The following is a 23,806-nucleotide window of genomic DNA, read 5'->3' on the forward strand; positions in this document are numbered from 1 at the left end:
CCAGCCCCCCCCGTTCCCTGTCCCCTAACTTCCCCGACCCCTATCCACCCCCTCTACCCCGCCAAGTCCTGACAGACCCCTGGAACACCCACGATCCAACCCCCCATTCCCCATCCCTTGACCGCCCCTCCAGAACCTCTGCCCCCTCCCTGTCCGCTGACTGTCCGCGGGACTCCCTGCCCCTTATCCAACCCCCCATGGCTCCGGCCCCCTTACCATGCTGCTTACCCCTACCTTCCCCCTCTCCTGGAGCCTTAGCGCACCGTGTCCAGGAGCGACCTTGGACAGTGCTGCAGTGGCTTGGCTCCACGGGACCTGAGCTCCTGCTGCTCGGCCACAGCTCACAGGCCTGCCCCCTTACCACATGGCTCTGAGCAGGAGAAGCTCAGGCCCCACTGGAGCCACGCCACTTTAGCTCTGCCCAGGGTCGCTCCTGGACGCGGCACGCTGAGGCACCGGGGGATGGGGGAAGGTGAAGGTGGAGGTAGGGAGGAGCCTCAGAGATTCTTGTGGGGGCCCCTGAGGGGCCCAGGGCCTGGGGCAAATTGCCACACTTGCCCCCTCCCCCGTCCCCTGGGCGGCGCTGCTTTGTTATAGGCTACAACACTAGACTTTGCGTCATTTGGTAAACTTTATCAGCAGTCATTTTATATTTTCTTCACAATTATCGATAAAAGAACAGGTAGCATTAGGCTGAGAATGTTATGGTGTGATTGGAATAACAGAGACTTGGTGGGATAACTCACATGACTGGAGTACTGTCATGGATGGATGTAACCTGTTCAGGAAGGATAGGCAGAGTAGAAAAGGTGGGGGAGTTGCATTGTATATAAGAGAGCAGTATGACTGCTCAGAGCTCTGGTATGAAACTGCAGAAAAACCTGAGAGTCTCTGGATTAAGTTTAGAAATGTGAGCAACAAGGGTGATGTCGTGGTGGGAGTCTGCTATAGACCACCAGACCAGGGGGATGAGGTAGACGAGGCTTTCTTCAACCAGCTAACTGAAGTTGCTAAATTGCAGGCCCTGGTTCTCATGGGACCCTGATATATGATGGGAGAGCAATACAGCAGTGCACAGACAATCCAGGAAGTTTTTGGAAAATGTAGGGGACAATTTCCTGGTGCAAGTGCTGGAGGAACCAACTAGGGGCCGAGCTCTTCTTGACCTGCTGCTCACAAACTGGGAAGAATTAGTAGGGGAAGCAAAAGTGTATAGGAACCTGGGAGACAGTGACCATGAGATGGTTGAGTTCAGGATCCTGACAAAAGGAAGAAAGGAGCAGCAGAATACGGACCCTGGACTTCAGAAACGCATATTTGACTCCCTCAGAGAACTGGTGGGCAGGGTCCCCTGAGAGAATAACATGAGGGGCAAAGGAGTCCAGGAAAGCTGGCTGTATTTTAAATAATTCTTATTGAGGTTGCAGGAACAAATCATCTCGATGTGTAAAAAGAATAGTAAATGTGGCAGATGACCAGCTTGGCTTAACAGTGAAATCCTTGCTGATCTTAAACACAAAAAGAAGCTTACAAGAAGTGGAAGACTGGACAAATGACCAGGGAGGAGTATAAAAATATTGCTCAGGCAAGCAGGAGTGAAATCAGGAAGGCCAAATCACACTTGCAGTTGCAGCTAGCAAGAGATGTTAAGAGTAACAAACAGAAGGGTTTCTTCAGGTATGTTAGCAACAAGAAGAAGGTCAAGGAAAGTGTGGGCCCCTTACTGAATGGGGAGGTACAACCTAGTGACAGAGGATGTGGAAAAAGCTAATGTACTCAATGACTTTTTTTTGCCTCTGTCTTCACAAACAAGGTCAGCTCCCAGACTGCTGCACTGGGCAGCACAGTATGGGGAGAAGGTGACCAGCCCTCTGTGGAGAAAAAGTGGTTCAGGACTATTTAGAAAAGCTGGACGAGCACAAGTCCATGGGGCCAGATGCGCTGCATCCGAGGGTGCTAAAGGAGTTGGCGGATGTGATTGCAGAGCCATTGGCCATTATCTTTGAAAACTCATGGTAGAATCGGGGGGAGGTCCCGGATGACTGAGAAAAGGCTAATGTAGTGCCCATCTTTAAAAAAGGAAGAAGGAGATCAGGGAACTACAGGCCAGTCAGCCTCACCTCAGTCCCTGGAAAAATCATGGAGCAGGTCCTCAAGGATCATTCTGAAGCACTTGGAAGAGGAGAGGAAGTGATCAGGAAAAGTCAGCATGGATTTCACCAAGGGCAAGTCATGCCTGACTAACCTAATTGCCTTCTATGATGAGATAACTGGTCTGTGGATGAGGGGAAAGCAGTGGAATGTGTTATTCCTTGACTTTAGCAAAGCTTTTGATATGGTCTCCCACAGTATTTTTGCCAGCAAGTTAAAGAAGTATGGGTTGGATGGAATGACTATAAAGGTGGATAGAAAGCTGGCTAGAATCGTCGGCTCAACGGGTAGTGATCAATGGCTCCATGTCTAGTTGGCACAGCTGGTATCAAGCGGAAGTGCCCCCAAGGTCGGTCCTGGGCCAGTGGTTTGTTCAATATCTTCATTAATGATCTGGAGGATGGTGGATTGCACTCTCCAGCAAGTTTGCAGATGACACTAAACTGGGAGGAGTGGTAGATACGCTGGAGGGTAGGGATAGGAGGTCCAGACAGGGACCTAGACAAATTAGAGGATTGGGCCAAAAGAAACCTGATGAGTTCAACAAGGACAAGTGCAGAGTCCTGCACTTAGGAGTCTTAGACCCTAGAAGATCCCATGCACTGCTTACAGATCCTAGGGACTGATGGCTAGGCAGCAGTTCTGCAGAAAAGGACCTGGGGTTACAGTGGATTGAGAAGCTGGATATGAGTCAACAGTGGTGCCCTTGCCAAGAAGGCTAATGGCATTTTGGGCTGTATAAGTAGGGGCATTGCCAGCAGATCGAGGGTGATCATTCCCCTCTATTCGACATTGGTGAGGCCTCATCTGGAGTACTGTGTCCAGTTTTGGGCCCCACACTAGAAGAAGGATGTGGAAAAATTGGAAAGAGTCCAGCGGAGGGCAACAAAAATGATTAGGGGGCTGGAACAAATGACTTCTGAGGAGAGGCTGAGGGAACTGGGATTGTTTAGTCTGCAAAAGAGAAGAATGAGGGGGGATTTGATACTGCTTTCAACTATCTGAAAGGGGGTTCCAAAGAGGATGGATCTAGACTGTTCTCAGTGGTAGCAGATGACAGAACAAGGAGTAATGGTCTCAATTGCAGTGAGAGAGGTTTAGGTTGGATATTAGGAAAAACTTTCTCACTAGGAGGGTGGTGAAGCCTGGAGTGGGTTACCTAGGGAGTTGGTGGAATCTCCTTCCTCAGAGGTTTTTAAGGTCAGGCTTGACAAAGTCCTGGCTGATATGATTTAGTTGGGAATTGGTCCTGCTTTGAGCAGGGAGTTGGACTAGATGACCTCCTGAGGTCCCTTCCAATCTTGATATTCTATGATTCTAAGAGAAATGATCCCTGCAAGAGCCTACTAGAAAGAATCCCATTCAATTCCAGTTCTCCATTAACAACTATATTATGAGATCTATCAGTGAGCCAGTTTTGAAGCCATTAACATGGGCCATATTGATATTTGTATAGTGCCACTTTGTTACCTTTATCAACCAGATTTGTAATTTGCTCCAGGAATAATATCATGTTTGTTTGACACAACCTGTTTTCCATGAAACCATGTCTATTGGTATCCATTATATTTCCAACCTTTAGCTCGTTATTGCTAGAGTCCCGTATCAGCCATCTGCAACAGACATGTTAGCCCATGAAACCAGAAGGCCCATCCCCACCATGGATGAGCAGCTAGGTTTGAATGCTGACCAAGTCTCCTCTCACTTAAAGCACAGAGTACTGCGTTCTTGTGAACTATTGTAACCCATACCATGCTCTGTGGGGTTCTGATCCCCTCCACAGGTGGAGGTTAATGAGTCTACTACAGCTTTAGCTAACAGAGCTGGGCCATTTAGCTCAAGCCCTAGAGGCTCCTGCTTCAAGATGTATTGGGCCTAGGTTCAATTCCTGGTGTTAACAATGCATCCTGCTAAGCAGGGTATTGTGTTATCATGGGCTGGTGGTTGTAGGCAGTATGCCCTGACAGTCCTAGGCTGGATACCTGAGAGCTGCTAACCCCATGAAGCCCTGTATATGAGCTGACCAGCTCTCAACAGTCCATCCACATACATCACTGGAAATGTAGTTTTTATTTGCAGTCACACGCGCCACCTCTGTCTGATGAGCAAAAGGAGGAGCCTCCATCAGCAGCTGGAGCTGAGAGCCACACGCACAGGACCGGCAGATCCCATTTTGGCCTGTCGCTGAGATGCCCTTCCATGGGGCTGAGTGAGAGGCTGCAGCTGCCCCCACATGCCTCCTCAGAGCACTGCGTGGACTGACTCTCCAGAGAGAGGGAGCTCTGCCTCCCCTGAGAACAGCAGTCTCTGGCTCTCATCCTCCAGGCAGTTCTGTGTGGCTGGGCCCCTCCCGGTCCCATGGAGGGCTGAGTCAATGCAGGGCAGCTCTTGGAATCAGGATCCACGTGAGGAAGACGCCAAGACACTCAAATAAGCCTGACCAACTGTGTCCTTAACCACTGGAGTGGGAGAGTCAAATGGCATCTAGGACTCTTTCAATAGAATCCACACACTCCAGTAGGAACACGTGTGCCCACCCCCTCTGATTTCCCTAGGGCTTGACATCAGTCGCCATCCCCTGTTCAGTGAGCAAGGCTAGAGTGAGCATGAACCTCTCAGTTAGGGCACGGTAAGTACAATTTGTTGCTCTTATTCAAACACTAAGGAGAACAACACTTTGTTATCCCTGCATTCAAGATTTCAAAATTTTTATTAAAGCTAATGTTAAAATGATATAATACACAGGTTAAGGAAAGAATGTCTGTACATCTGGGTATAGTGTTTACATTGTCCAAAACTACAAAGGTTGGTTTGAAAATCATAAAATACATACGCTGCAGTAACCCAGATTAAGGTTAATAAATTCAGTGATACAGTTAGAGTATTAGCATCCAAGTATTCAAGTATGTCACTCATAAGAATTGTACAGAGAGTTGGTTGTGGAAAGGAAATATAGGAATGAGTGAAGATTGTCCCTCACTAATTGAGAATTTAGGATAGGCTGTCCCTTAGAAAACACAATCCATCAGGGAAGTATTTCAGTTTTTTCCCCGACTTTGCTTCTCATCGGCACTCCAGCTCATCTCTTCTGGTATAGACGATGTCGGGTGATGTGTTCTAGATAGATGTCCCTCGAGCACCTGATGGTGTCCAACACCATGAGTTGCCACATTAGCCAGGCATAGCACTGACTGATTCTGCATTCTCGCAACATTTGCGAAAGTGTATTTCAACCCAAAACAAGAAAATTGATTGGCAAAGTTGGTCTGTCTGCTGAACATTCAGGCAAAGTCGGTGTGTCTTAGTGTGGGACCATAATGTAACAAATCTCATTCTGTGGCAGAAGCGTCAGGGAGATGTCATCTGATTCATAAACATCTACAAACTCCTAATTCCAGTGGTGTCACCCTCTGTGGTGGTGGAGGTGGGGGACGACTTACTGCCTCCCGGCTCCAGGTGCTCTGGTTGGTGGACATTTTGCTAACAGTGCGATCGGAAATGGGTCGCATTGAGTATCATTGCATTTCTTCCCATCATCCAAACCACTAGCACAGCTCACACATGCCACCACTCTCAGCAGTGGGCTAAAAACTGATCAGCCTCCCAGAGTCAGTTCCACTAGGTTAAGTTAGAGGCATAAGGGCTCTTCACCCACTGTGAAATGCAGCCACTTCTGGGGTGGCATATGGCAACACTAGAACGTGAGGATCTTTTATCCTGCCTATCTATAGACCTTGCTAACTGTCCGCTAATTAGCCTGAGCTGTGCTTTGTGGTGGTTCCATGTAGGGCAGGTCCTTTCTCCCAGCTCCATTGGCTCTGCTGGGGGTCGTGACACACACTCTGTTGTTTGCCCTATGCAGGGGGAGAGTCTGTGGTTTGCTCTGCCTAATGCCAGCCAGCCAGAGCAGGGTTTTGCCTGGACGGTCCTTTGGCTGAGAGGAGCTCAGGACACTCCAAGACTGCAGCAGTCTCTGTGTGACACTGGCTACTACTGGGGACTCCTGCCAGGCCTGGGGACTCCTCCTGGATACCAGAGACACCCCTGCTGCCAACTGCAAATCAATTACCTCCTTGTCCCACCCTGCTGTGGGGAGTCACTTTCCCTTGCGCAGGATGGCAGCATGGAAGGTGCATAGGCGTGACCTGCTGAGGTGCGGTGGCCAAGCTGCCTTGATGGGGTCTGGGTCTGGGATAGCTGGGTTTGGGTGAGGGGCATTGGCAGAGCAGTGTGTGAGCCCAGGAGGGGCGGCAGCAGGTACATTTGCAGAGATGTTACTGGGGGGGTAGGGGCCAGGGACTGGAGTTGCAGGTGGTGCTGCAGGCTGGGACGGAAGTGTATCTGGAGCTGTGTGAAGGGCACAGGTAGGAGAAGGGGTTGCTGGATGTATCAAGAGTGGCTACATCAGCCAGGCTGTGTGGAGGTCCTAAGGCTGGCATAGCAGGGAAGGTCTGTGGGTCTACACCAGATGCCGGGCACCAATATTTGTGTGGGGTGCGGAGCCAAAGCCTAGAAGAGCAGGAAGTGCTGCTAGAGGTCTGCTGATGGGCCTGTTTCTTATACCAAGCCTATCACTGTGGCATCTGTGGTGCACTGGTTTAGCTTTGGAGAGGTCCTAGGACTGAGCTGGCATGGAGTGTGGTGGGGCAGGGCTGGCATGCAGTGGGGGGAGCTTGCTCAGAGCTGCCTGCACCATGCTTGACCTACTCCTGAGGGCCAGCTCTAAATTCCTCGGAAGCATGGAGCGTTCTCCACATTTAGCAGCCAATGATGTGTCTCGTTTTAGCTGTGTGCCGTTATCCCCTGGGCATGTCAGGCGGCCACATCCCGGACGAAGACATCTCCGCCTCCAGCCAGTGGTCTGAATCCACAGCAGCCAAGTATGGAAGGTGAGGGCAACCAGTGCAAGGGAGCCATGTGCCTTTCACATGGAGTGATTGGCTGCTTGGTATCACACTCACTTTATGACAGGGGACAGATGTGTCACTGATGTTCTCAATGGCCATGGCAGGATTTCACTGGTGTTCCTTTTCTGTGACTGGCCATTGCTGGGTGAGGACCCTGTGCTGGGGCCCAGGGCATGTTCCATGCACCTGCAGTCTCACTCTGCCAGTGTCATCCTGCGTGTGCAGTGTACCTCAATGGCTGCCACTCTTCTAGACTCCTCTGCCAGCCGCCACTGCTGCTGTGCCCTGGGCCCAGCACAGGACAAGGCAGGCTCTGCTGCAGCTGTGGGGAGGTGGAGAGCACTTCTCTGAAGCAGGCAGTCGGGCCTTGGTTCCATGACAGTTGTGGGGCTGGCCCAAGACAGGCTTCCTGAATGTGTTCCTGGGGGCAACGTTGTGGGGCCATGGCTAGGCTTGCATGGGGCCAGTCCCTGAAGCAGCTGCCAGGTGCCATGGTGACTGACAGCTTGGTCACCAGCTGAGGCTCCTCTAGCCTCCTGCCAGGTCCCAGAGTGAAGAAGAGTCCAGCCAGCTGCAGAGGGGAGCAGAGCGGAAATGGGAGCATGAGGAAGGTACCAAGTGGACAGTGGGGCTGGAGACCTGGGCTCAGACCCAGGAACTTTTGGGGTGAAAGGGACGTGCTGTGTGTCAGAAGACAGGGCAGATCTGGGGAAGAGTTTTTTCACTGAAAGACATGCAGCCATGAGCTTTCTAACCCAGACTTTTCCCCAGGAGACTAGACCCATTGGGGTGTGTGATGCCTGCAGACCCAGGAAGGGCATGTGGCCCTGGAGCTCGGCTGCATGTCAAGGGGCCTCTCTGCAGCCAGCATTAGCCATCACAACACCCTCAGTGAGCTCCTTCCTTCACTTTGGGTTCAGTAAAGGGTGCTGCAAGCATGCGTGTGTTTATTTGTGAATGCATGCTGGGAAGGCTCCCTTGTGCTGGGAACATTACAAACATTCCCTCAGCTGGAGCAGTGACTCTGAGCCAGCAAAGAGCAGTTGCTGACTAGTAATGCTAACCCCGGGTCTCTTCTCTTCCACCCATGTTCATCTTAACTCCTGCAGGCAGGGAAACCCACCTTGAACAGCCCCGTTGGCCTCACTTTCTCTGCTGGCTCAGCCCGCTCCCTGGAAGTTGCCTGAGTGTGAGAGGGCAACTGCAAGAGAGAGGCTACACCCAGCATGTGCCCAGCAGAGGCTGCCCCAGGGCTGGAGTTTGACCCTGTGGCTGCCTGTCGCTCTGTATTGGGGAGTTGGTGGCAGGACACTATCTACAGCATGGTGCTCTCCCTGCTTGTCCTCTCCTCCTTCCTGTACTACTGACTGCTCTTCTTCACCTGGTGCTGAGGAAAAGTCATGCATCATCTCCAGTGATTGGAGAGAGGTGTTTTCTCCTGGCCCCTCCCGTCTCACCTCTCCATCTGAGGCTCTGCCCTGGCACCTTGGTTACCCAACCGCTTCTCACATGGCAGGCCCTGCACATTGTGTTTCTGCCTCTAGTGCCTGGCTGCTGACCCAGCTGTGAGGGCTCCTGTAGGGCTCAAAGCAGGGGTCAGTTTTGCATACACACCATGCTGCTGTTGAAGGGCCAGCCCCATGTCAGAGGCAGTGAGGAACACTCTCCAGGGAACATGACCACGATGACGCCCTCCAGCTCCTGCCATATACTATCCTGGTCCCTTCTGCCTGACCTAGTGCAGTCCCACGTGCTTCCTGTCCTCCCGCACTTTGCATAGCTAGTGCCCAACAGATGCCCACAAGTGACGACTGGTCAGAGCAGGGACTGCAGTTGGGTCCCCTGGTGAGCAAGATCTGGGGGCAGTGGTGCTGTATTCCCCTCCCCTGGGCCCACAGAGCACCAGGGCCCACACTGGCCCTCAGGCCTGATTCTGGCGGGATTTCTGATGGGTCAGATACAGAATCTGCCCCCTGTTGGAGCCAGGATCAAAGCAGGGGAGCACATAATTTGTGAGCGGGAAGGCAAGGAAACACCCCCACAAGACAGCAGGTGAGGAGATGTATGGGTATGGGTCATGCTCAGAAACTGCACCCAGCACCAGCACTCCAGATCCAGTGTGAGCTGCTGGGGGAACACGAGATGGCCCATGGGAGGGAGAAATTCTGATTATGCTGCTCCTTGGCCAGCTCCACCCTGGCCATGGGACTGTTTTCCCGATGGAGGCCCAAGGCCGAAGCTCAGATCTCAAAGAGGGTGGGGGAACACTCCTCCAGCATTTTGTAATGAGAGAACTGAGACCTCAGGGCTTCAGGCCTAAGCTTGGCTGGAGAGCCCTCCCCACTGCAGGGCCCCGAATCTGAATCCACCCCATATGCCAGCTCCTCGTGAGGGGAAGGACAGGTCCTCCTGGTGCTGCAGGTGAGTTAAGGGTTGGAGGCTGAGGAGCTGGGACTTTCCTGCTCTATTACTGCTGATTAGAAGAGTCTTGGTCAGTGCTCGGCCAGCCCAGGGGCAGGTGGGGTGGGATGTGGGGATGGCAGGGTGGGGTCTGATGCTTGGGGAGCAGGGTGCCATGATAGGCTCTCACGGGAAGTCTATTTGGAAGTGACCCTCTCTCCTCCTCTGCACTCCTACCCCATTCTGCACTGCCCTAGGCTTGATTCAGAAGAGGGTGATGGGGCTTGGTGTCCGGAGATCCCTGTTGAGCCGGATGACCTCAAGGAGTTCCTTCAGATTGACCTGCACGCCCTGCACTTTATCACCCTGGTAGGGACCCAGGGGCGACATGCTGGCGGCCACGGCAACGAGTTTGCACCAATGTACAAGATCAATTACAGCCGGGATGGCACCCGGTGGATTTCCTGGAGGAACCGGCATGGGAAGCAGGTAGGGAGGTGGGGAGGCTAATAAATCTTCCCTGCTAGGATCCCACTGCCCTGGAGATGGGAAGGGGGGCCGTACATGTGGGATGTGCCACCACGCTCAGACTGGCACCCTAACTAAGTGTTGCTGCACTGGCGTGTACTGCAAATCCAGTGCCAGGTGGGCCAGGAGTCTCCAAAGCTGCCATCTCAAGTTACAGGCATTTGGGGCTAGAGCAGTGACTGTCCGACGAGCATAACACCATCCCCTAGGACAGAGAATGCCCTTGCCTGACTAGGGACTGGCAATGAAGGGTGTCAGCAATCCATTTCTGGGGCAGTTGGGGCTTGGTCACTGGAGTATTGGCAAATACCAGTGAAGATGCTGATGGTACCTGCCATGCAGTGCCCAGGGAGGTGTGAGTCGAAGTGCAGGCTTTACCCTCCATGCCCATTCTTGCCACTCCATCTCTCCCACCGGCCCCAATTCAATGGAAATGAACATTGGCACCATCCAGGCTGCCACAGTGTAGTGCTGGATGAAAGTTCACTGCAGGGGATACAAGCATATCTACTGCCATGCTTTAGGCCCCTAACAATGGCAAAGCCCCATGCACTGATGGGATTGTGCCCGCCACACAGATGCCGAGACTGATGCAAAAGCAGTGAGCTCCCTGCCCCCAGTGGCAGGGAAGAGCTGTGTGGTGGTGACAGGGTACGGTGGGGTGCAGCAGCCGTGAGCCACACTCAGAGGCCCGTAGGGTGTGTGAGCTGCCCCGTCTCTCCCAGCTGCACAGCATCAGCACCCTTTGCCAGCTAGTGTCTGTCATCCTCAGGTGCTGGATGGAAACACCAACCCTTATGACATTGTCCTCAAGGACCTGGAGCCTCCCATCATAGCTCGCTTCATACGCTTCATTCCCATCACTGACCACTCCATGAACGTCTGCCTGCGAGTGGAGCTCTATGGCTGCACATGGCTAGGTGAGCAGGGGCTCTGCAAGGACACCAGTCACACCCATTTCCAGTGGCATGGATCAGGGGCCCAGATGAGCTGCAGGTACAATGGCTCTTGCTGTGGCAGCGGGACCCTGTGTTGTGTTTGGGGGTCTGACATAACACACCACATGTGTTACTGGAGTGTGAACCAGGGAAATGCATCTCTCTGCGTGGATCTCTAGGCAGTGGGGACTTGCAAGGGGCTGTGGCTAGCAATGGGAACTGGAAGGGAACGCTCACCAGCAGTGCTGCCTCCTGGTCAGGCTAGGGTGTGGCAGGTTGTCTTCCTTCCAGGACTTCCCCTTTCTCACAGTAAATCCTCTGTTTGGGGATCCGTCCTATTAGCGACTCAGCCCTCTGGCTAGGTCACATGTTTGGATCCAATGATGTGGAAGTCTTCAGAAGTCAGCAAGGGCTTCAGGACTTCCCCCATGGGTTGTTTTTTTAGGGTCTAGACCCTTGCACCTTCAGGGTCTCCCAACTAGGTTCCCCACCAAGGGATAGGCTTCTGTCATTGTCCCCTCTTTAGGGGCTGGTAGAGGATTCAGGGCCCAATGGTAGGCAGCTGAGATCGGCATCTTGGAGTGCTATGCAGCTGCCTCCCTGAATCGCTTCCTACCAGTGTCCCCACAGGGTAAAATAAAGAACCAAACACAAAATTAAAGTCTGTGACCTTCAGAAGTCCCCAGTCCCTCCCTTGCAGGCTTGGGCAGGTCCATATCCAAGCCTCAGGCTGCAAGTTTTCCTGTGAGGCACCTTCCCAGGAGCTTGGACCACAGGTCTTCTCCTGTCCACTGCCTGGCCTCTATTCAGCTGCTTTGCTTCCCCTTTTAAGCCCCTAGTCCAGCTTCTGCCAGCTCCTTTATCTCTTGTACTCCAGTGTGGGGTTTATACACCCTGACACAGGCCATGACTGGCAACAGGATTGTGTGAGGGGCTTTGGCAGCAATGGGAGCTTGTGAGGGCTCATGAGTGGAAATGGCGGTTTGCTTGGGGCTGTGTCAGCAATGGGGGGTTGCAAGCAGCCATGCCTGGCAATGCAGGGTTGTGAGAGGACATGGCAGTAATGGAGGTGTGCAAGGGGCCATGTCTGGCAACATGGGTGTGCAATGGTCCATGGCTGGCAATGGGGGTTTGCTAGGAGCCGTTTCAGTAATGTGGGTTTGCGAGAAGCTGTGACTGGCAATGGAGGTTTCTGAGGGGTCAGGACTGTGTGAGGGGCCATGGTTGGCAATGAGTGTGTGCAAGGAGCCATGGCTGTCTCCTGGGGTTTGTGAGGAAAAGTGGCAGCAATAGGGTTGTGCAAAGGGCCGTGGCAACAATGAGCATGTGCAAGGAGATGTGTCTGGCAGTGTGGATTTGTGAGGGGCTGTGGGAATAATGCAGGTGTGTGGCTCACAGTGAGGGTGTGAGAGGTGCTGTGGTGGGTAATGGGGTTAGTGAGGATCTGTGGCAGCATTGAGGGTTTACAAGGAGCCATGGCTCTAATGGGTCTGAGGGGCCATGGCTTGCAATGTGGTTGTGGCAAAAGGGGTTTACGAGGGAATGGGGCAGCAATGGGGTGGGGGCTCATGACTGGAAATGGGGATTTTACTAGGGGATGTGGCAGCAGTGGGGGCGTGTGAGAGGCCATGTCTCGGAATGGAGGTTTGTGAGAGGCCATGACCATAATGGGAGTTTGTGAGAGGCCGTGGCTGGCAATGGGGGTTTGCCAGAGGCCGTGGCTGGCAGTGGACTTTGCAAGGGGCCAGGCCTGGCCATGGAGGTGTGTGAGGGGCCTTGGCTACCAATGGGAGTTTGTAAGGCCACATGGCATCAGTGCCCGGGTTTGTGAGGGTCCATGGCTTTCACTGGTGGGCTGCTAGGGGTTGTGGTTGGTCGTGGGGATTGGCATAAGGCCAGCTGGCAATGATGGATTGTGAGAGGCCATGAGAGTGATGAGTGTGAGGGTCACGGCTCACAGTGGAGGTTTGTGAGGGGCCATTGGTGGCAGTGAGGAAGTGGCAGCAGTGGAGATTTGATAGAGGATATAGCTGGCAGCGGGGCGGGGGAAGGTGACAGGCTATGGGTGGCACTGGGAATGTGGAAAGGTCCACGGCTAGGAATGGGAGTTTGCGAGAGAACATGGCAGCAATGGTTGTGTGTGAAGGGACGTGACTGGCAATGGTGGATTGCGTCTTCTTGGCCTACATCCATATCTCTGCTGGCCTGATAGTTTCACTGCCCTATTTGACAGCCTGGCCAGTTCTCCCTCCGGCCATTTTCCCCCATCTATTTTGTGTGAAACTCATACAGCGAAGCCCAGTCTGTTTCTGAGCTCATCCCTGGTCTGTGCTGCAATCAAGAGCCTTTTGGCCTGGGTGGATGTTGCACTGTGCTCTCCTTTTTGTTTATCCGGGAGAGCTGCTGCAAACCTGGCTGAGGGGGATGCTTGTTTGGGCCCACACTAATTGCACACTGATTGCTCTGGCAGATGGGCTGGTTTCCTACAATGCTCCTGCTGGACAGCAGTTCATCCTTCCCAGCGGCACAGTCATTTACCTCAATGATTCTGTGTATGACGGCGCTTTTGGCTACAGGTAAGTTCCCAGAGAGCTCCTTGCCAGGGAAGGTAGGGGAGGGGTTTTACGGGCAGGTCAGAGCTTGGTAATGACAAGCTGCCAATGTTCTACCAAGGGCTCCACAAAAATGCTCCCCAGTGCTGTCCTGTGATAAGCTGTCTGGTAGAAATGTGGTTCAAAGGTCATCAGTTTGAGCTGTTTGACTCACCAGCTCCCCCAGTTCTGTACATCCCTGAGCACATCATCAGTACTCAAAAAACTAACTAACAGCAACTCCACTCCAGCAGGGATTGTGCCCTGCAGGCAGGAGGGCCATGGATATGCTCATTTTCCCATTTAAACAAGATCATGTTCTTGCCATAAGCACAGAAGGAAGGAGCCACTTGGCCAACAAAGGTGCAAGTCGCTGCCTCTTGCTGAGAAAATAGCCAGTTATTCTGGAGATTATGAGTTCAGCCCAGATCATCATACGTGCTGGGAGGCTGTGGGAAGCCCCTGGAAGGGATGTTGGAGGCTCTTAGAGCCCCCTGTGTGACTGAGGCAGCCCACTGAGATCTCTCTGATGTGGAGTTAATAGTTGTTTCCCACAGTGTGGGGTCCCTTGAAGTCAAGCAGCTCCTGTGATTCCTCCTGGGAGTTTACTCCACATACCAAAGGATGCTTGTCATCTCCTAGCCCTCACTGGGTCACAAAGTCAGTGTAATACTTGAAATGGGCTCTTTGCAGCCCCAACCAATACTTTGGTGTGCCCTTCTCTAAGGCCAAGACACCAGTGCCATCAACATCCATGCTAATGAGAGCCCACTCCTGCAAACAACAGGGTGTGCAGTCCAGTGCTTAGCAGCAACCCCAATAACAGAACCACCCCAAATCCACTAGCAGTGAGATCTGTGGACCGATTGGGAGCAGCAAGTGCTGAGCACCTTGCAAAATCGGGTCCTCTTTATTTAGGGAACTTTAGACTTCCAGGTTTGAACATTTTAGTCTGTCTGTCTCTCCCGCTCTTCTTGCCTCCCTCTGTCCATCCAAGTTCTTTAATGGCACACAAACGAGCATATGAGGCCAAGTACTCCTAAGCACCTCTGCTAAACCACTGAAGGTTGTCCAGGGCTGCAGAGCCTCTGTGTTATTAAAACGGGCCGCAATGGCTCTCAGGGGACTCAGTAAGGAAAGAAAGTTGGTTTAATGATTTTAAGAAGCTATAACGAAAAAAGTCCTTCAGTTTTTTAAAGCATTTATGAAAAATGCCCATCCATTGTACACTCCCCAGTGTTGGTGGGATGGGGGCACAGGTGGGAGGCAGAGAGCGGGAAGATTTTTGTGTGGACTCTAAAAAAGATTCACACCCCCTTGTATCTTTCCTTGATGTCTGCAGCATGACTGAGGGACTGGGCCAGCTGACGGATGGTGTTTCTGGCCTGGATGACTTCACACAGACCCATGAGTACCACATGTGGCCTGGCTATGACTACGTGGGGTGGCGCAATGAGAGCGCTGCTGGGGGCTACATTGAAATCATGTTTGAATTTGATCGGATCAGAAACTTCACCACCATGAAGGTCTGTGGCTCCAGGGGCACCTTTCTTGGTAACATCAGTGAGGGTTTGTTGTGGCCTTTTCTCTCAGAACATGTGCCCGGCTGCAGAAGGCATGTTCTAGAAAGGGACTAGGGCTCTGACTTTGTCATGTGCCTCTCAAAATGCCAATACAAGGCCTCAGGGTCTAGGACACAGTCTGCCCTGCATCGTGGGGGGGTGGGGGGTGGGGCTTTGTCAAGGATAGTGAACATGAGTGATGCAAAGCTACACTGCCTGCTCAGCTGCACCATGCCTCCTTAGCCCTAGCCACCAGCTCCTGCTCTGCTCAGCCCGCTCTGCTGCCCCACTTACTATCCCTGCCTGTGGGTGACTAATGGGCCACTTCTGTCTGTAATCACTATGTTTCTATGACCTGTCAGCTAGTGACTGGAATGAGACCAAAGACTAACTCCATTTGTGACCTCAGACAGTGCCAAGTTTCCTATGATGAAATGCTAAGGAAATGTCCCCCAACCCCTCCTCCTGCGTCCGCTTGACAAGCTAGCGTTCTAGGTGAGGGTGCCACCAAGGGCACGATGAACACAGTGTTCCCTGTGTGACTATCTCAGGGTCTCCGATTCCTATTGAGTTGCCCTGGGCAGCGGGTGCTTCCAGCCTGTGCTGGTGTTGAGCTCACCTGGGACTCTGTTGCTGCCATGCAGGTGCACTGCAACAACATGTTTGCCAAGGGGGTGAAGATCTTCAAGGAAGTTCAGTGCTATTTCCGCTCCGATGCCAATGAGTGGGAGCCCAACACCATCTCCTCAGTGCTGGTGCTGGATGATGTCAACCCCAGTGCGCGGTTTGTCACCGTGCCCTTGCTTCATCGCATGGCCAGCGCCATCAAGTGCCAGTATTACTTTGCCGACACCTGGATGATGTTCAGTGAGATCACTTTCCAGTCAGGTACTGGCAATGGCGGGAGGATTGGGTCCTGGAAGCCACAGCATCCATGTCAGGGAGCAAGGGAGGCATAGGTCCAGGGAGTGCCAAGTGATGTGCCATTTGTTCTGGAGCATAGAAATGTAGGAACTGCCAGACTGGACCACACCTCAGATGCTTGTAACCTAGTCTCCTGTACCTGACAGCAACAGCTGCTGCAGGGGAAGGTATGAGAACCCTCTAGTAACTGATGTGGGATAAATCTGCACCCGCGTTAGGGCTTATCGTGGTCACTAACAGACAGGCTTAAGCCCAGAAGCGGGAGATTCAGTGTCCCTTTCCAAATGTTTATCATTAATTATGGTAACTCTGGATATTTTTAATAGCCATATAAATATCCAGTCCCTTTTTGAAATCTTGTTAAATTCTTGGCCCCAATGATTTCCTGTGGCAGTGAGTTCCACAGTCTAAACACGTGTTGTGTGTGGAGAAAAAGTAAGTACCTTTTATTGATTTGGAATTTCTCACCTTTCAATTCCATGGAGTGTCCGCTTGTTCCTGTGTTACAAGGCAGTGAGAAGAGTAGTCCCCTATTTACCCATGGAAAGTGGGTACTGGGGCTACTGTGGTACCAGTAGCTGTAGCATTCATCCTGTGGAGGAGCAGGGTTTTGAGAGGAGAGCAGCAGCATGCAATGGGAACATTCTCCTGCACACTGCCCCTAATGGTGGATTTGTGCATGGAGGCTTTAGAATTCAGAATTGGCTGAGTTGTGGTAACCTGGGCTGGAGAGGACTAGGAATCTTTGCAGGGCCAGGTAGAGTTGAGCAGGTGCTCTGTGACGTAAATTAAGTGCCACAGAGGAACAGTCCGTTCTGCCCTCACACGAGCTGTCACAGGCATGTGAGGATTACTGACTCGTCCTCAATTCTGTTTCTTAGATGCAGCCATGTACAACAACTCCGGAGCCCCTTCCGAGTCTCCTGTAGCACCCACCACTTACGGTATGTGCGATGCAGTATGTGGACACTCTGTGTGCTTAAGAGCCTGGTCCCCATCAGGTCTTCAGAGGTGGCACATTTCTGCAAGGAAGGACAGACCAATGGATAAAATGCAACCCTCATATAGACCCCCTGAAACATATGCCACTCTGTTAGAATAAGGGCACCAGAAACCACCTCCAGTCTGAGAGTAACAGCTGCTACAGTACCCAGAGATTATTCCAATATGGCAAAGCGCTACTTCATGATGACATGGGCATAGAAACACCTCTCATGTGATTATATGGGCTCTGAGTGCCTGCTGTCAATCTAGATGTCCATCTGATTTAGTTGGGGATTGGTCCTGCTTTGAGCAGGGGGTTGGACTAGATGACCTCCTGAGGTCCCTTCCAGCCCTGATATTCTATGATTCTATGTGTATGATGTCACCCATTGCCATGGGATCGAAATGCCTTCCATGGCCAGGTCCCCATGTAGTCCATAAGTTCACAGATGCAAAATGTGCAGTGCAGCGAGCCTCGTACTGTGGACCAGTCCTCCAAAGTCTAAGATTTAGTGAAAAAAATGTTTTCATCCCTAATGGTTGTGAAGGTAACCTTCCAGGCCCAAACCAAGCAATGATTTCCTGAGTCTGCAGGCATCCTGAAACAATAGCTTGGAGAGGTGTGAACTGCCCTAGTCACTTGAATGGAGTTTTAACACAACATTGTTTACTCTTTCGTGGCTGATCATTTTATCAGAACTGTCCAGCTAATGTGATTGTTTCACAAACACAAATTTCTTAAACCTTCAGCTAGAGCAGATAGAAAAAATGAGCCCATTGGAAAATTTCCAGTCAGAACTTTTCAATTTTGAGGAAATTTCATTTAGAAAAATAATGTTTAGAAAATTTTCAACATTTTAATTTCAAAATGACTGATTTCAAATGTTTATAATGCATTATATTACATATTATGTCATATTAATTAAAATAGGAAATACCAATTACCAAACAAATTACAAAAACATTAGCCATTTTATAATATAAATATCACACATTGTGAGAGAGCAAAGGTGAGTGAAGTAATATCTGTTATTGGACCATCTTCTGAAGAGCCTACTGTTCAGTCTAGGCCAAATAAGATCTAATTTGGTCCAATTAAAAGATATTCTTCTTCGAGTGATGGTCTCTGTATGTATTCCAAATGTGGATGCACATGTGCACCATGCACTAGAGTTGGAAGGTTTTCTTAGCAGTGTTTGTTGACCCTCATGTTCATCGTGCGTCCCCTCATGCTCACAGCTGAGGGTATAACAGGCCATGTGGGTTGATGCCTTTCCAGTTCCCTCTTACCGCTGCATGGCCTGAGTCGGAACCCCTGTTCCTTTGCGCTCTTAGCTTGCTAAGAGAGTGATCTACTTTCCATTCCTGTATATAGTTGTACATAGCTGTATTTAGTGTTCCATACTTCTTGTTCTTCGCAGATAATTGTTAGTGTAGATTTCCCCCCACCCGCCTTTTGGGGAATGCCCCCTACTTGGGGACTATGCCTGGAGTCCAGGCTTGAAGAACTGTGCCTCTTGCCCATGCTCATTTTCTGTGAGCAATGAGCACCAGCGTTGCATGTACTGCCTCAGCAAGAAGCCCACCTCACGGCCCACTGTTCAATTTGCAAGTTGTTCCCACCCTGAATGCAGGAGGCTTGAGAGTTTTGCCTCCAGAAATTCTCAGTGGATGCAGTCATGTGCCCGAGGATACACTTGTGTCTGGAACCACCGGTATAGAGACCATCACTGGCGGTGAGCTCCCCGCTGAGCACCTCCCAGGCCCTGGGTCTGTCAGTACCGAAGGCAACGGACAAGCCCCACCATGAGGGTAAAAAGCATGGACACGGGCATAAAAGCAGGTCCCCGGCCCTGACCACTCATAAGCACAGCTTTTTTTCCCCAGGCCAGGTTGGGTGAGAGGTCGCAGGTGGATCCCACCAGACCAGCACCCAAGCTGCCCCATGTTGAGGGCAAGGCAAAACACAAATGGGATCCAATGATACCCTCACTGGCACATACACCGCCCATCCTGTCAGTGTCTCTGAGCCCGTCGGATCGACCAGCACCGCTGACAATGCCTGGGCCCTCGGGCATGCCCAGAGGGATGTCATGCACTCCTGGATGCTTGGATCCTCTCCTCTCGATGGAGGAGCTGCTCCTCCCATACCCACATTCTCCACCCCTTTCCAGACCTCCAACCACCACCGTACTCCCCTCTACAGTGGACAAGTCTTTGTTGCTGCTACCAGAGAAGCACGTTATAATGATGCAGCCTCTGGCAGGACACTACTGAGAGTATCAATTCAGGGCAAATTGCTTAAAGCAGGGCAAGACTGGGCGTCCTTTGCATGCCAAACCAGCCAAACAGAGAGGACTTTGGTTTTACCCCACTGGCTAAGCAGAAGTCGTACTAGCAATTCCCTCAGACAGTCCAGTTTCCTAGTATCACTACCACCACCACTCCTTATGGGGATGAATGGTTATGAAAACCAGTACGTCAGTAAAAGAAAAAAAAGGTTCTCCCAATCCCAATGGACCAAGCCCCAGACCCATGTCAATATCCGAGTCAGATCTTACCCACAAATCTGGCTGTTGCCAAACCTTTAGAATCTAAAATCTAAAGGTTTATTCATAAAAAGAAAGAAATATAGATGAGAGTTAAAACTGGCTAAATGGAATCAATTACATACGGTAATGGCAAAGTTCTTGGTTCAGGGTTGTAGCAGTGATGGAATAAACTGCAGGTTCAAATCGAGTCTCTGGAGTACATCCACAGCTTGGATGGGTCCTTCAGTCCTTTGTTCAGAGCTTCAGTTTGTAACAAAGTTCCTCCAGAGGTAAGAAGCAGGATTAAAGACAAATGGAGATGATGCAGCTGCCTTTTATAGTCCTTTTGCATGTGGTTTGTGCATCCTTGGTTCCAAACACAAGCTACTCAGCATATGGCATGGAAAAATCTTAAGAGTTCTGTCCCAAGGCATGTCCCTGCATGCCTTCCTGAGTCTCTCAATGGGTCAATTGTATAGCTCAGGGATCGGCAACTTTTCAGAAGTGGTGTGCCGAGTCTTCATTCATTTACTCTAATTTAAGGTTTCGCATGCTGGTAATACATTTTAACATTTTTAGAAGGTCTCTCTCTATAAGGCTATAAACTGTTGTTGTATGTAAAGTAAACAAGTTTTTTTAAATGTTTAAGAAGCTTCACTTAAAATTAAATTAAAATGCAGATCTTATCAGTTTAGTGCAATGGTTCTTAACCTGGGGTGCACGCACCCCCTGGGGCAGGGCCAGTGCAAGGATATACTTCCACCTTGCCCTCCCCCCCTTGCACATCGGTTCATTGAGGGGGAAATCTCAATGAGCCTTTATAGACCCCAGGGGCCAGCCTACGCAGGGGCTAGCCATGCCCAGGGGCTGCTCCTCACACCAGGTTCCCCTCTTCTCACCCCCTGAACTCTCCTGGAGGGTGCACAGCCCCCCCACGAGCTCTTCCCACCCCACCCAGGTGGCCTCCACCTCGAGTCCACTCACTGGCTTTGCTGGGCTTCAGCCGCTGCAGCAGCTTGGCAGGGAGGAGCCACCTTTCAGAGGCACCGGAGAGCCAGAGCCTCCCGCTTGCGGCAGCAGCAAGCCCCAGCCATGGAGGAGCAGTGCAGGGGGGCAGCAGCCCTGCAAAGGCAGCGCCATTGTTAGGGGGGAGCAGCTGTGCCCCCCCGCCTCTCCTGCCCAGGCTGCGGCCCGGCGCCCCCTCGGGGGCTCCTGCAAACTGCAGTGGATGTATGCGAGCACCAGCCCCCATGCACCCCCTGGTTCCCCCCTTGCCTAGGGTTACCATATTTCAACAATCAAAAAAGAGGAGAGAGCCCTGCCCAAGCCCCGCCCCCATCCACTCCCTCCCACTTCCCACCCCAATTGCCTCGGTCAGAACCCCCAAACTCTCCCTGCTCCTTGTCCCCTGACTGCCCTCTCCTGAGACACCCCCCACCCTAAGTAGCCCACAAGGTCCCTACTCCCTACCTCTCCCCTGATTGCCCCAACCCTTGTCCACACCCCAATCCCCAGACAGACCCCCGGGGACTCTTCCATCTCATCCAACCACTCCCTGCTCCCTGACTGCCCCCCGGGACTCCTCTTACCATGCCCATGCCAGTTAGATGCACCCCCCCCACCCTTGCCATGCTCAGGCTCTGCGGCTCCTGGGAGTGTGAGCTGCTGACACTGCCCCTCCTGCAGAAGGCTCAGGGCCCCGTGCCCCGGTGGCTCACATCCCGGGAGCCACAGAACTGAGTGGGGAGCCGGGGACCGTACCTGCCAACGATCTGGGGTCCTGGCCACCGGCCACGCTCAGCCTCCTGCTGCCTGGCGTTCCGTTCATTCATCCAGCCACGCGCTGAGTGGGGCTGGCGGCCAGGACCCCGGCTGGCAGCTGCGTGCCAGGCAAAATCAGCTTGCGTGCCAAAGGTGGCACGCGTGCCACAGGTTGCCGACCCCTGATATAGCTGATGGTCCTTAATGGGCCATCAAGCATGCTAGGGAGTGCTGATGCCAAATTGTCTGGTGTGTCACCCAGAAGTATAGCACAAGTTTGAAATGCAGACAGTATAGAGCCAATACTTATAACTTTAAATACAAAAAGATACATGCATACAGATAGCATAATCATAACCAGCAAACTATAACCTTGTCATGGACACCTTAGTTGACCTCCTTTGCACAAGATTTGATGCCACTATAGGACCTTGATTGCACCAATGATCTATACAGTCAAAGTTCATCTTAATAACATCACACACATCCCATTGTTGCATCACAGGCCTCTGGTACCCATGGTCCCCCTCCCATTGCCTATTCGTATTTGGAGTCTGAGTGCTTCTTTCTCACCAATACTCCATTGGAGCCCAGAATTGTGACCCAGATTGCTATACCCCCCAGCTTATAATCCCACTACGGAGGCCTGGTACCATTAGCCATGACACCCACCTATGCCCACTGGGTGCCCTGGGATCTCTACTGAGGACTCCAGGCACTGTTGGTGGCCTTTTATAAACCATTCCCATTCACCCTAAGTGCCTTTGGTTTATGAGGAGGAGGAAGATGTGGAACCAGTATCACTGGTCCCCACCGCTTCCTCATTGAATAAGGCACTTATTCCTTCCTCACTCTCCCAGGTGGATGACCACCACCAATACCAGGACGGATGGATCTCTCCATTCCCTGAAGGACTCTCAGGCCACGCTCAAGTCCCTTGGCATTTACACCCCAGTCCCAAGATGCAGGCAGCTGTGGCAACCGTTCCATCCCTGACCACATGCCCCCTACCTGCCCTACTTCCAATGCCAGCAGGAGGCACCACATACACAGCACCACACACAACTCTCCTTGCAGCAAAGAATCCTTTGGTACCTTATAGACTAACGGACGTTTTGGAGCATGCATCCGACGAAGTGGGTATTCACCCACGAAAGCTCATGCTCCAAAACATCTGTTAGTCTATAAGGTGCCACAGGATTCTTTGCTGCTTTTACAAATCCAGACTAACACGGCTACCCCTCTGATACTCAACTCTCCTTGCCTCCACCACAACCACCACTTTGACCCTATACTAGCAGTAGTCAAAACAGCAGTTTTGATGTGCAGGTCAAGAACTGAGAACCTCCTCCGATGCCTCCCGTGGTGCCCAATATTGTCTTTGGGGACTGTCTTGCCCTGTTCTCCCACAACTGATGCAAAATCACCATGGACAGTTGGGTGCTGGAGATTATCCATCATGGATACTCCCATAGAATTCCTCTTGTTTTCCTCTCATTGCTCTCCACCCCAGACTTCCCCAGGAATCCATCCTCCAACAAGAAGTGGATGCTCTGTTCCTTAAGGGGGCCATAAAACTTACCGCCATCACCACCCACTGAGTACAATATCCATACCTATCATCCTTGATTACCTCCTTGGGCTCAAAATATTGGGCCTTGCCCTCAGCTCTGCACAGGTCCACCTGGCAGCACTTAATGCCTTTCTCCCTTCATGGATGGCACCTCTATGTTACATAGCCCTCCAGTCTCCATTTTATGAAGGGTCTCCTCAATACATTCCCACCAGTACTCCAGCCCACACCTTCATGGGACCTTAATCTCATTCTGCCGTCCTCACAAAGCCACCCTTTCCCATCTCTCCATGAAGGTGATGTTCCTAGTGGCCATTTCCTCAGCTAGATGAGTCAGCGAACTGGTGGCCACGATGGCTAACTGTCCCCCTTACAGTGTATTCCAGAAGGATAAAGTGTCCGTATGGCTCCATCCTAAATTCCTCCCAAAGGTGGTGGTGGAGCTCCACCTCAGTCAGGCTGTCCACCTCCCTGTCTTCTGTCCCAAACCACTCACTCCCATGTGGACAGGATCCTGCACTCCCTTGACATGCACCGTGCAGTAGCATTCTACCTCCAGGGGACTTTCGCCTTTCACGCATCGATGAAACTGTTTGTGGCCATCGCTGATCAGTCCAAGGACCAAGCCCTTGTCTCCAAGGAATCTCCAAATGGGTGTCCAGGTGCATCCACGAATGCTGCACGCTATCCAACGTACAGTCGCTTAATAGAGTTACAATGCACTCTATGTGAGTGCAAGCAGCCACGTTGATCTGCCTAGCAGATGTCTTGTGGCAAGACATTTGTCATAGCAACATGGCGCTCTGTGCACACATTCCCATCCCAGGCCAGGTCTACACTGCGACTTTAAATCGGTTTAATGGCCGATATACCGATTTAACGCTGTACCCGTTCACACGACGTCGTCATTAATATCGAGTTAAACGGCTCCTTAAATCGATTTCGGAACTCCTCCC

At 51.7% G+C, this 23,806-nt stretch overlaps 1 protein-coding gene across 2 annotated transcripts in view; it reads left to right on the forward strand.

Annotated features, from left to right (window-relative positions):
- DDR2 (discoidin domain receptor tyrosine kinase 2) overlaps positions 1–23,806 on the forward strand; it is a 156,788-nt gene that overhangs the window by 91,066 nt on the left and 41,916 nt on the right. For both annotated transcript variants that reach the window (XM_075067996.1, XM_032790948.2), the window contains 7 exons: positions 6,938–7,040; positions 9,716–9,947; positions 10,759–10,906; positions 13,395–13,500; positions 14,858–15,041; positions 15,722–15,965; positions 16,883–16,945. In XM_075067996.1, the coding sequence (XP_074924097.1) occupies positions 6,938–7,040; positions 9,716–9,947; positions 10,759–10,906; positions 13,395–13,500; positions 14,858–15,041; positions 15,722–15,965; positions 16,883–16,945 (1,080 nt within the window). The remainder of the gene's footprint in view (positions 1–6,937; positions 7,041–9,715; positions 9,948–10,758; positions 10,907–13,394; positions 13,501–14,857; positions 15,042–15,721; positions 15,966–16,882; positions 16,946–23,806) is intronic.

The sequence above is a fragment of the Chelonoidis abingdonii genome, chromosome 7 (genome assembly GCF_003597395.2).
Source record: "Chelonoidis abingdonii isolate Lonesome George chromosome 7, CheloAbing_2.0, whole genome shotgun sequence".
NCBI classification, from domain to species: Eukaryota; Metazoa; Chordata; order Testudines; family Testudinidae; genus Chelonoidis; species Chelonoidis abingdonii.